At 30.5% G+C, this 12831-nt stretch overlaps 1 protein-coding gene across 1 annotated transcript; it reads right to left on the minus strand.

Moving 5' to 3' along the window:
* Positions 1 to 8792: 8792 nt before the first annotated feature.
* Positions 8793 to 10917, minus strand: LOC7487097 (uncharacterized). Its single transcript, XM_002318533.4, has 4 exons — positions 9852 to 10917; positions 9593 to 9664; positions 9296 to 9508; positions 8793 to 9091 (listed from the first exon to the last, which is right to left on the minus strand). The coding sequence occupies exons 1-4, from the start codon at positions 10627 to 10629 to the stop codon at positions 9006 to 9008; spliced, it is 1149 nt and encodes a 382-aa protein (XP_002318569.4). The 5' UTR covers positions 10630 to 10917; the 3' UTR covers positions 8793 to 9005.
* Positions 10918 to 12831: the final 1914 nt, after the last annotated feature.

Consider the following 12831-nt stretch of genomic DNA (forward strand, 5'->3'; position numbering starts at 1 on the left):
CTGCATGGCTTTTTTGTTGGTTAACTTCAGCACCTGTTCTACTTATAGGTTCCTTAGTTAACCAATTTTGTTTATATTTTTATGTTAAGGGATCTTGTTTCCCTCTCCAGCTTTGCATTGTAATCTGTATATGTTAACTTAATTTGCTTATCTTGGGAAGATGTTCCCTTAGGTTTTACATGTTTGTATATGTGACTTACTAGCTTCCCGGCTCTGTTTCTTTTTTATCTTTATATATACTTACATTTGATAAAAAAAAAAAAAAAAAACAATTCATCTCTCCTAAAAAGGTTTAGAAGATTTCTCATCAGTGGTTTAAATGGATTACTATTAGAGGTCGGATAATTGTACAGCTTGTGGTTTGCGACAACCCAACCTTAAAGTATATATTCAAAGTTGAAAAGAAGTTCAGATCTTCAGGTAATCTTCGCATAAACCCTAAATAACCCTAGATCTGTCTAACGGGATCCTTGGAACTCCTGGAAAAAATTTGAATTTATTGTTTCCATTGCGTGTGTGTGTTTCGGGAAACCTAATAATTTTATCTTATGACTAGGCATCAAATTCTAAATAGACATGTTTATAAGTGTCAATGTTTAACCCCAAATGTCAAGTCCAAAGTATAGTCCATCAAATTCATATTCATATTCAATCTATGAATGAGTTCACAAAAACAAAACATATTCAAAATCATATTTAAAACACTTTTACAATTATACACATAATCTCAAAAACCATTTAACACTATTTACAAACCATTTATCATGTCTGATCCACCTAGTTTATGAAATAATAAATATTTTAATAAAAAAAACTCATTTAGTGCATAGATATATATTCTTTAATTCAAAATAACTAACCAGAGAGATGAACAATTACTTATCTAATACGCAAATCTAAAATTATCCTTAGAGACAATCAAGCACTCCTAACAACCTAACAATAACAATCACCATAAATTATATGCTCATTAATATCCAATGCAATACATGAGTTTGTTTCTAATTCCTAATTTAATCAAAATTTAAATATATCACTATCTTAAATAACCCTAAAATTCCCTCCAAGAATCACCCAACACTAGAACCATGTTATTACAACTCCTTGTTTTACTTATAAAATATCTATTTTTAATAATTAAATACCAAAATAATTATGTAAAATATATGCAAGTTATGGTAAAAAAAAATAATAACATTATAAAATCTGATAAGAAAAGGCCAAGAAACATTTTTATTTAAAGTACAACAGTATTATAAGAATAATTAAAATGAAGGTGTCAAAAGCTATTCACTATGACTATTTTAGAAAATCATTTATCAAGTAAATAGATTAATTTGTATAAAAACCAAGTTCTTTATGAAACACTTTACACATATTCAAATTCTACATAAAAATCAATTAATTTAGTATATCAAGATGTTTCAAATTGAACTATAAAAGTTGTTCACTCTCCAAAATAAGTTTCAGTTATTACCAACTAAATTTCAATAATTAGCAATATTTTTTCATAAATTCATAAAAAATCTTAAAGAAAATTTAAAACACACTAAAACTATTTGGCAACACATTAAACAGAAACAACAAATATTTGAGGCCATGAAACTTAGGGGAAAATTATATTCTCTAATTAACCGTGAGTGAGCTTTAAAAAATTTATATTCTTATAACTCAAAAATTATATAGTGAAGTGACATGTTTTCAATGATCATAATTCTTAATCTACAACTCCAATTTAGACAAATGACCAATTAAATTAAAGAACTCATGACATACTATAACTAGGTACTAAATTTCAACTATAACCAATTCTGGTGGCCTAAATTTACCAACTTATTATCTTTTTTTTTAATTTCTTAATTTCACTTTTACTTTAAATTAATATACCAAAAACATATAAAATCATTTTAAATGGTTTTCTATCAGTCTAAGACTCCATTAGTATAACATAAACTCTTTAAAAGTGATTAAAAATCAAATATTATAAAAACCTTAATTCTTAAACCTTTCTCAATAATCCTAATATGCATGTAAAATCTCAATTAACAGATAAGGATAGAGAACACACTCCATAAAATGATAAAAGAAAACAAAGATTTTGGCCCTAGATCAAATTTCATCCTTGATCTTCCTCTCCCTTTCTATGTTGATATAGGTTTTGATTGTTTGATAATGTAAACCCCCGGATAAAATCTATGAAATTAATAAGAAAGCTATTATGTTAAATGAGAACATCAAGTATTGGAGTTAAAAAGATGACTTTGAATTTTGAGAATTTGAAATAAAATATTCATGTGTTAGTTTAGAAAATAAAAGTATGAAAATAGTGGAAAAATAAAAAATAAAGAAAAGCATATAAAAACCAAATGGAAGAGATAAAAGAGAAAATGAATGTTCTGGTATAAGGTTTAATGAAATTCTACGTCGTCAACTTTAACTCGGTATTAAAAAAACGTCTGAATTTGAAAAATATGACTTAGCAAACATAAAAGGTATGGAATGTTGTAAGATTGATCATGGTTGAGTGTTAATAAGGTAGTCGTGTGGTTGTCATGGAGCCATGTTGGAATAAGATCCAGAATGATTGAATCAGATATACATCTTTGTGTGTGTGTGTGTGTGTGTGTGTGTGTTGAGTTGTCTGTTTGATTTATAGGTTGAGAAAATTTAGGAATGATCCATTTAAGGAGAAACCCTGCTGAAATTTTGGTAAAGATACTGATAATCTTAAAAGATTATAAATATGTCCCTAAATGTTGAAATTGAGTTAAGATGTTTTTAAAAGAATAAACATGATTGTTGAAGTTAACGAATTGTTCATGAATGTTGAGAGAATTACATAGATTGAAGAATCCATAATTAAATCTGAGTATGATCTATGAGTATTATTCGATTATCACATCCATAGTTAAGTCCACAACACTAGGTGAGCATAAAATAAATTTCAAAACATTGGATATCAAAGATATTAAGCCATTGATATTAAGGGTGAATCAGGAGTTGATATAGAACTACAAATGCGTCTCCGACTGTCAAGTTAGAAAAATATAAATTGATTATTTAGAACGTGAATGTGGTTATTGGATAACGAAATTGTGATAATTCCTTGGAATTAATTTAATTTTTAAGAATTTCAAAATAAAAAAATTATTGATATGTTCGATTACTAATGAATTTCTTGTTAAAATTAAATAGTCATTCATTAGTATAATAAAACAAACTATAAAGCCCATAATTAAAGGAATTTGAATTAAAATGATAAGGATTGTGATAGTATTTCATGGGGGTGAAGGAAGAAGAACATAACATTTTAAATAACTATTAAAAGAAATTATGAAGTTGTATGGAAGAAATGTATTTGAGAAATGGTCACAAGGGAGTGATTATTTCTATAGTTGATTTAAGTTTTCGGGCAATAGATATGCATGTGTATAATTTGATTTGTTGTGTTTAAGTTAATAGAGGTTCCAGTGGTGAATTTACAGATACTAGTATGTGTTACATGTATTTTTCCTTGAAGATCTTAAATTCTTTTAAAGTGACATCGAACTAACTAGATTTCCATGTTGAAGGAATTCTTGTATTTTTAAATGACTATCTTAAGAACAATTTATATGTATGTAATTTAGTAAGTGTTGTAATTAGAAACGTGTGGATTTTTTTTTTTATCATTGTAGTAAATGATGAAATTGTTAGATTGTGAGTTTAGATTACCTTTATTATTATTATTATTATTAAAAACAAATTATCCTTTTTTATTATTATTTAACGCACACAATCAATGAACTTAAGTATAAATGGATGAGAAAGTGCGGGGTCTTACAGACAAAATAGAGTGCTAGTTACTCTAGGGTTTTATTTTCTTTTTATTCTTTGAATTATTATGTACTTACTAATATACTCACTAGTACTTATAATACCCTTAATTAATAAAAATGGCATAATAGAAAACCTAATTAATTATATTATTTTATTTATTAATACTTTTTTTTTCCGTGTGTATGTGTATATATATTAGATTATGTGAAATATCTTAATTTCCCCTCAACCATTGTCATCTATAATTACTCATCAAAATATAATATTGTCATTTCCTATTCAATTTTGTAGAGTATTACATTCTCTCCACTTTTTAAAAAGTTTTGTCCTCAGAACTTAACATAACCCCAATAATTCAATACCAAAAATTACTATTGCAATAAAAAAAATTCACTATAATCTCAAAAATATCACTTCTTTATTCATCATAGATCACTAATTATATTTTATCATATGACTAGGGATCAAATTCTAAACAGACATGTTTATAAGTGTCAATGTTTAACCCCCAAAGGTCGGGTCTAAAATATAGTCAATCAAATTAATATTCATATTCAATCCACAAATGAGTTCATAAAAACAAAACATATTCAAAACATTTTTGCAATCCTAAACATACTCTTACAAAACACTTAACACTATTTATAAATCATTTAACATGCCTGATCAACCTAGTTTATGAAACAATAAATATTTTAATTAAAAAAAACTTATTTAATGCATGAATATATATTTTCTAACTCAAAATAACTAATCAAAGAGATGATCAATTACTTACCAGATATGCAAGTCCAAGATTAGCCTTAGAGTCAATCAAGCACTCCTAACAATAACAATCACCATAAATTATATGCTCACTAATATCTAATATAATACATGAGCTTGTTTCTGATTTTTTTATATAATCAAAACTTAAATATATAACTAGCTTAAATGACTCTAAAATTCCCTCCAAGAATCACCTAACACTATAACCATGTTATTACAACTCCTTGTTTTACTTATAAAATATCTATTTTTAATAATTAAGTACCAAAAATAATTGTGTAAAACATATGCAAATTATGGTAAAAAAAACTAATAACATTACAAAATCTTATCAGAAAAGGCTAAGAAATTTTTTTATTTCAAGTAAATTAGTATTCTAAGAATAATTAAAATGGAGATGTCAAAAACTATTAACCGTGACTGTTTTTAGAAAATAATTTATCAATTAAATAGATTAATTTGTATAAAAATCAAGCTCTTTATTAAACATCTTCCACGCATTCAAGTTCTAGAAGAAAAATTCAATTTATGTTAGTATATTGAAATGTTTCAAATAGAATTATTAAGAATTGTTCACTTTTCAAATTTTAGTTATTAACAACTAAATTTCAATAATTAGAAATTTTTTTTCATAAATTTGTAAAATTTCTTAAATAATATTAAAAACACATTAAAAAATTTTAGTAACATATTAAACAGAAATAACAAGTTTTTGGAGCCATAAAAACATTTAGGGTGATTTTCACTCTCTAATTAACCAAGAGTGAGTTTCAAAAAATTTATATTCTTATAACTAAAAAATCACATATTCGAGTAACATATTCCAATCATCCACAACTTTAATTTAAAAAAATTACCTATTAAATAGAAGAGCATATGACATATTATAACTAGGTACTAAATTTCAACCATAACGCTTATCAAAAAACTAAATTCTAAACATTTATCAATAACCCTAACATGCATGCTGCAAAAACTTAATTAAAAAGTAAGGATAGAGAACAAGCAACTTAAATTGATAAAAGAAAACAAATATTTTGTTCCTAGATCAAGATCAAATCTCCTCTTTGATGTTCCTCTTCATCTATATCAAATCGCCTTTAATTACTCAATTAAATGATAATGTTGTCATTTTCTATTCAATTTTTAAGGGTATTAATTACAAGTATACCACAAAGTTGTAGTATAGTATAGTATAGTCTAGTTGAGTTGATGTTTAAAATACAAGGTGCATTCTTCTTTCATCATCGTTAAGAATAAATGTGTGCTATATAAGTAAATAAATGTAAGTCAACTCATATCTTTTGAAACTTCTCTTGCATGATAATAAAATTATCCTAGCCATCCTGATGACGTGCAGACATTTTATAAAAGCATTATTTAAAATTGAAGGAAGAATCCTGGCATATACCATATATATAAGATTGTTGAAATGGTCTGGAAAAAAAAAAAAAAAAACATAAATAAGCATGTGAGTCAAGTTCACCGAGTCATATGCGATCCTAAAACTTTTTCAGCATATAGAAACATTCCAAGAGAGATTTAAGAATTAATTTACCTCCATAAACAAATGAAGCTGACGCATATGATCTATGCCAAGAAATGGAGGCTTTTTTTTTTAGTTTAGTTTTATGTGGGTGTCCGGGCCAGCTTGCGCGCACCTCGACTAATCCCACGGGCCCTGAAGTTAACGACCATGTAAGCTTCCAGTGGCCATCATATGAGCAACCACAAGGCTCGAACCTGAGACCACAGAGGGAGCAAACCGTCTTGATCCCAAGTTCTTATCATTGGGAAGAAATAGAGGCTTTTGATCTATATATCATCTCGCATTGCAATTTTTCTTTGTTATCTAATTATACGCCTGTGTATAAAGTCTTCTCAGTGTTCTATAATTTTCTTTAAACTTGTTATCATGGTATCATCATCTTCATCCACTGTTTCTTCCCATCAATTGCTTTTTAATTGGGGTCAACAATGCCTATTTCTTTCTTCTCCTTACAGCAAGCCTATTTCTTGAACAAGTTTTATAAATCAAAATTTTAACTAATTCTTTGACTTGAGATGCTGAAATAAATTAATTAATTATTATCTTCTGACTTGAGATGCTGAAATAAATTAATTAAATAATTCCTAGACATTGCCGAAATATTATCTTCTGACTTGAGATGCTGAAATAAATTAATTAAATAATTCCTAGACATTGCCAAGATATTACCACCATCATTTTGTTTTGTGTGTTTATTAATCTCATTCTCATGGCAGTGAGGATTTCCAAGGGACTTAATAATATGGTGTTATTTAATGTGGGATTCTAACATCCCTCACGTGAAGCGTGAATTTATGATTAAGAGAAAGCAACCTAACCTAGAGAATGAGATTAATAAACACACACAAAAAAAAAAAAAAAAAAAAGAAGAAGAAGAAGAAAAAGAGAAAGCAACCTAGCTTAGAAACCATTTGGAAACACGGTGCAAACTGTATTTTTAAAAAATTCAATTTTTTTTGTTTTGCTAAAATTTAATATAATTTCTATGTTTTTGATCGTTTTGATGTGCTGATATCAAAAATAATTTTTTAAAAAATGAAAAAATATCATTGACATGTATTTCGGCACGAAAAGTTATTTGAAAAACAACCGCTACCATACTACCAAACATTAGTCTAGAGAAAGGTTCAAGGGCCAACCTAATTTAAAGAAAAAAATTAAAATATTTTTAAAATATAAAAATAAAAAGGATGGAAGCAGGCAAGACCACATAGCAGCATTTACACTATTAGTGCTCTGCATCAATTACTATTAAAGGAAGAGATGGTAAAATAATTGAGAGAGAGAGTAGGCAAAAGTGACCGAAAGAGGCATTAGATTTTCCATTGTTTTTTTTTTTTAGTTTAACGTGGGTGTCCGGGTCAGCTTGCGCTCACCTCGACTAATCCCACGGGCCCTGAAGTTAACGACCATGTAAGCCTCCAGTGGTCATCATATGAGCCAACCACAGAGCTCGAACCTGAGATCACAGAGGGAGCAAACCTCTTGGTCCCAAGCTTTTACCACCAGACCACCACCTAGATGGTAGATTTTCCATTGTTAAAAGCATGAGAACTAGAGAGAGAAATATGTATAATTTTTAAAATTAATAATATCCACTTCCCATAAAAAAGAAAAAACAAAAACAAAAGAATAAAATGAAAGCTCATATACATGTTTGGTCATTGTCAAGAATTTCTGCGATTTCACCAAATTTCTTCTTCTTTGTTTTTCCTTCGGAGTACATAATAACAGTAAAGAAAACTACAAGAGAAGAATCAAAGCAGATATTATCGGGATAGTTGAGGTTTCCAGGAGTATAAGAGATTCTTAACGTGTTACAGTTTGTTGGGTCCTCCATGAAGTCAAATATCCCAGAGCTCCGAGCCCCATGTTGTTAGTTAATTACTTGAATTGGAATTCCATTAACATGACTTCTTGGACGGAAGTGCACTGACTGAGGAGCTTGGTAAGCATCTTGAAAGGCTTGTGGTGGGGGTATTAGGATGAAAATCCTGTGGGATTTGTCAGGGAATTGTGATGGGCAGTGGTGATTATTTTTGGTTGAATCCGGTCTTTACTTATAAAAATAATAAAATTGAAATTTTATAAAATATAAAAAAAAAACCGAAACTGGTTCCAACTGATCGGTTTCAGTTCGGTTCGGTTCAATTATTTTATATAAAAAATCGAAACTCAACCAACCGGTTTCGGTTTGGTTCGGTTTGATTTTGGTTCGGTTCAGTTATTTTATATTAAAAACCAAAAGGCATATTGTTTTTTGGGCTCTTTTTAGACTTTTTGATGGGTTTTGGTTTTGGTTTGGTTCGGTTTTTTTTAACTAAACCGGTTTAGTTCGGTTGAGGTTTTCCGGTTTCAAGCTTATGAAACCGAACCAAACCAAATATTTTTTAAAATATTTTAATTGGTTTATCGGTTTTTCTTTCATGATTCAATTTTTTAAATTATTTTTTTTATTTTTTTGATTTAATTGATTTGTTGATGTTTTTACTCATTTCTCGCTATGGATGGGTACAGTGCAAACAGATTAGAGCTTTGAGGTGGAAACTCAACGGGCTCGAGTTTATCAATTCGAATTAACCCACCAAACACGTAACCAAGTTATCAAAGCAGAGCAATCCTAAGAAAATAAATTAAAATAAATTATGAAACTCGGTTTTTAATAAATCCAATATTAAAAATGAAAGGAAAGGGAAAGAAAACTACATTAAAAAAAGAAAGATTACAACAAGCATGAGTACACTTCTCAAATTAAATTTTCAACATTACATAGAAAACATGGTTGAGATTAAAAAAAAAAAAAGATGGAAAATATAAGAATTGGCAAACGTAAATTACATCCGTGTCCCTTGTGATGAACATTAGCGCATCAAGGCATCATTCTTTGGTTCATTGGAGGCACCATACCAACTTGAGCCTGCATCATATTCTGCCTCGCTAAATTTCCCTGCCATCCTACAGCAACAGTAACAAATCAAAGGATAATTCTTTGTCATTCAAGATCCTGTTGATTGGAGGAGTGGTTCATAATATGATGGGAAAGAAAACGACTTCAAGGAAATCTAGAATTAATGCGAAGATGTAAGATTTGAGGACTAAGATCCATGAGAATCATATACAAGGAAAAACATATGGAAGGAAAAGAATAAAAAGCAATACCAATGGAAGGATCCAGGCCTCTGTTATTAAGCTCTCTATATTCTTGACAAAGAGCACACCATTCAAAAAGGCAGTGAGTGAGCCAGTCCGGTGCTGGGTCCTCGATGAGTCCGTACTTGGCTCTAAGCTTGGAGCGGTAACCGCAAGATACTATGCACGGCATGGCAATGCAGAAGGCCACCATACCATAGATCATTCCATTTGTCCCGCATGCTACAAAATATTAACATTATTATACTTTTATATATAATCAGTTGGATTTATATATGTAAAAAGGGTTAAGGTTTCTTTTCTTACTCGTCTGGCCATTGTCAACAATTTCTGCGACCTGACCGAATGTCACGCATGGAAACAAAGCTGTTATGAGAGCTGAAAGGTAGCAGCAAACACATCAGTTCCTTCTATTGCTCGATTACAAGAGATAGGTGTGGGAAAAAAGGGTGTTGGATCAACCACACTTTACTCCTATATAACAAAGAAACAAAACAAAGAGAAGAGAGCAAAAGAAAAGGGTGCTGAGGAACGGAGGTGTTAATTAAGGGTTTTTATGTGTTACCATTTGTTGGATCATCCATGCAGTCAAATATCCCAGTTGTCCATCCCTGCTGTTGTTGATTCATGACTTGCATTGGAATTCCAGGTGCCGGACTTTTTGGAGGGAATTGAGCTACCTGAGGCTGAGGGGCTTGGTAAGCATTTTGAAAGGCCTGTGGTGGGAATGCCTGGGGCATTTCTTGAGGGAATCTTGCTGGCTGATTTGGCCCATTTGGATACATTGGGTTAGTTTGTGGGGGTTGTGGTGGGAACTGAGCAGGCTGATTTGGAAATGTTTGTGGACTTTTCGGTGGGTATGCTGCAGGATTCATTGGGCTCTGAGGTGGGTATGGTGCGGGCTGAGTTTGAAACGTTTGTTGGCCCTGTGGTGGGTATGGTGCGGGCTGAGTTGGATTTGTTTGTGGTCCTTGTGGTGGATATGGTGCAGGCCGAGTGGGACCATTTGAGTACATCGGATTGGTTTGTGGGCCTTGGGGCGGGAACTGTGAGGGCTGGGCTGGTTGACCCCCATATCCCTGATTAGCTGGTGGCGGGTTGTACTGCTGCTGCTGCTGCTGAGGAGGTGGTGGTGGTGGTGGTTGTTGATCCTGGGGGTTATTTGCGGGTGTGTCCTCATACTGGGATCCGTAGTGATCTTGTTGGGTTGAATCATTATAGTTAGTTGCATATGCATGCGAAGAGAAATCATCTTGAGTTTGTGTAGCTTCTGATGTCTGCTCGTAATGTTCCTGTGGCTGATCAGTTTCATACGAAGAAGAATCTGCTTCAGGACGTCCCATTTGCTCTGCTCTCTTTACTTGCTAAAAAGAAAGGGAGAGGCAGGCAGGAAGGGGGTATGTTGATAATAGCAAGATGGTTAGCAGTTAAGGAGAGAGCTTTATAAAGGCTACGTCCGTGTCCAAGTCTTCGCATACAATTAGAGGGCAACTTGGAAAAAAGAAAGCTTAAGAGTGTAGAAGCAAGCAGGAGCATTTTCGAAAACGACTAATAATAATCAGAGAGTGGCGGAGAGGTGCAAAGCACCAGTTGACTTGCGGAGATTCTGACATTTTGTGGGTGGCAACGACGACTAATAATGAGAGTGCAAAAGGAAGACTTTGAGTGCAGTGACAGAAAACAAATTATTAACAAGTTGTGGAATTTTTGAGAGGGTTTACTTTGACCAGGACAAACTTATAAGGGTGTTGATTCATGGAAACGCGGCTGCCACCACCGAAACCATGTGCGCGTTACGTGTCTGCTCGGCTGGATGGAAATACCTGGCCAAGACACTATTTAATTAGCACTGTGCTAGCTAATCAATCATTCCCATTCCCATTCTCTCCGAGTGTGCAGTCTTTCCGTTCCATGCTCTGCCAATATTTTTAATCTAGTGGGTTTAATAATGATTATTATTTTTTTAAAATTATTTTTGATATTAACTCAATAAATTGATTTAAAAATATAAAAAAAATATTAATTTAAAGTGGAAAAAAAATTTATTTTTTCAAAAACACTTTTAAAATACAAAAACAAAAATACTTTTACATTTAATATTTTTATTTCTTCAAACTGTCTTTTAGTCTCTAAGAATAGAGGTAGCATTTTCCATATTTGTCTTACAGGTTGCACCAGCATTCGAATGAACTCTCGACCATAACTACTGCATTTTATAAATAGTCGATTAAAATTAAACTCAATCATAGCCCATGACATGCACCGCATAAAAATTTATATATATATATATAAATAAATAAATATATATATATATATATATATATATTCACACATTCAAACTTCGTAACATAAAGAATAAAAGGGTATAATCATGCACCAATCATTTGTAACATAATAAAGAGAATTAATATTATATTTAAAGGTATATATTTAAGTCAAGTCGCATTTAAAATTATATAATTTTGAGGATAATTGGTATTTAAATATAGAACTCTTCACAATACGAATGAACATTTAATACAAGTTCTTAAATAAAATTATCAAAAATTGTTATATATATATATATATATATATATATATTGTAACATATACAACTCATTAGTGTTTTATTGTAGACTGCAAAGTGCAGTCCACAGTAAAACACTATGTTTTTAGTTTCTTATTTTTTTAATTTTTTTTGTTTTTATTTTTTTACACTTATACCTTTAGTTTTTTTGTTTTTAGTTTTTTTTCTATTTTTTTTCATTTTTAATGTCTTTCGGGTTTTTTTTTTTTTGCTTTTTTCTTTGTTTTTTTTCTTTTAATGAATTTTTTTTGTTTAATTTTTTTTGTTAATGTTAATTTTTTTTATTTAATTATAAAACTCTCATGACACGGATCCCGGGTTTAACGGGTTAACCTGATTTGACGAGTCAACTCGAAATTTTTTTTTTTCGTTTTAATTAATTTTTTCGTTTAGTTTGTTAATGTTGAATTTCTTTCTATTTAACTATCAGACTTTCATGACACGTATTCCGGGTTTGACAGGTTGACCTGGTTTTGGACTGCACAGTGCAGTCTACAATCTAAAGGCTGAGCTGTCTTTTTTTTTCATTTTTTTTCCCGTTTTTTTTTTCATTTTTTTTTATTTTTTATGCCTTTCGGTTTTTTTTTTTTTTGCTTTTTTCTTTGTTTTTTTTCTTTTAATGAATTTTTTTTTGTTTAATTTAGTTTGTTAATGTTAATTTTTTTTATTTAGTTATCAGACTTTCATGACACATATCCCGAGTTTGACGGGTTAATTTGGTTTGACGAGTTAACCCGGAATTTTTTTTTTATTTTTTTCATTTTAATTAATTGTTTTTGTTTAGTTTAGCTTATTAATGTTAAATTTCTTTCTATTTAATTATCAGACTTTCATGACACGTATCCCGGGTTTGATGGGTTAACTCAATTAATTCTGGGTTAACCCATCAATATTTTTTTTCTATTTAGTTATCAAATTTTCATGACGCGAATCCCAGGTTTGACAGGTTAACCTGGTTTGAAGGGTTAACCTAGTTAAT

Source organism: Populus trichocarpa, chromosome 12 (genome assembly GCF_000002775.5).
Source record: "Populus trichocarpa isolate Nisqually-1 chromosome 12, P.trichocarpa_v4.1, whole genome shotgun sequence".
Lineage (NCBI taxonomy): Eukaryota > Viridiplantae > Streptophyta > Magnoliopsida > Malpighiales > Salicaceae > Populus > Populus trichocarpa.

Bases quoted from the DNA above. Each gene is read 5' to 3' on its own strand.
- LOC7487097 (XM_002318533.4), bottom strand. From the start codon at position 10,629: ATGGGACGTCCTGAAGCAGATTCTTCTTCGTATGAAACTGATCAGCCA. The intron at 9,509-9,592 runs GTAAGAAAAGAA...AATATTTTGTAG, and splicing joins TGTTGACAATGGCCAGACGA to CATGCGGGACAAATGGAATG. The intron at 9,092-9,295 runs GTATTGCTTTTT...CTGTTGCTGTAG, and splicing joins AGGCCTGGATCCTTCCATTG to GATGGCAGGGAAATTTAGCG.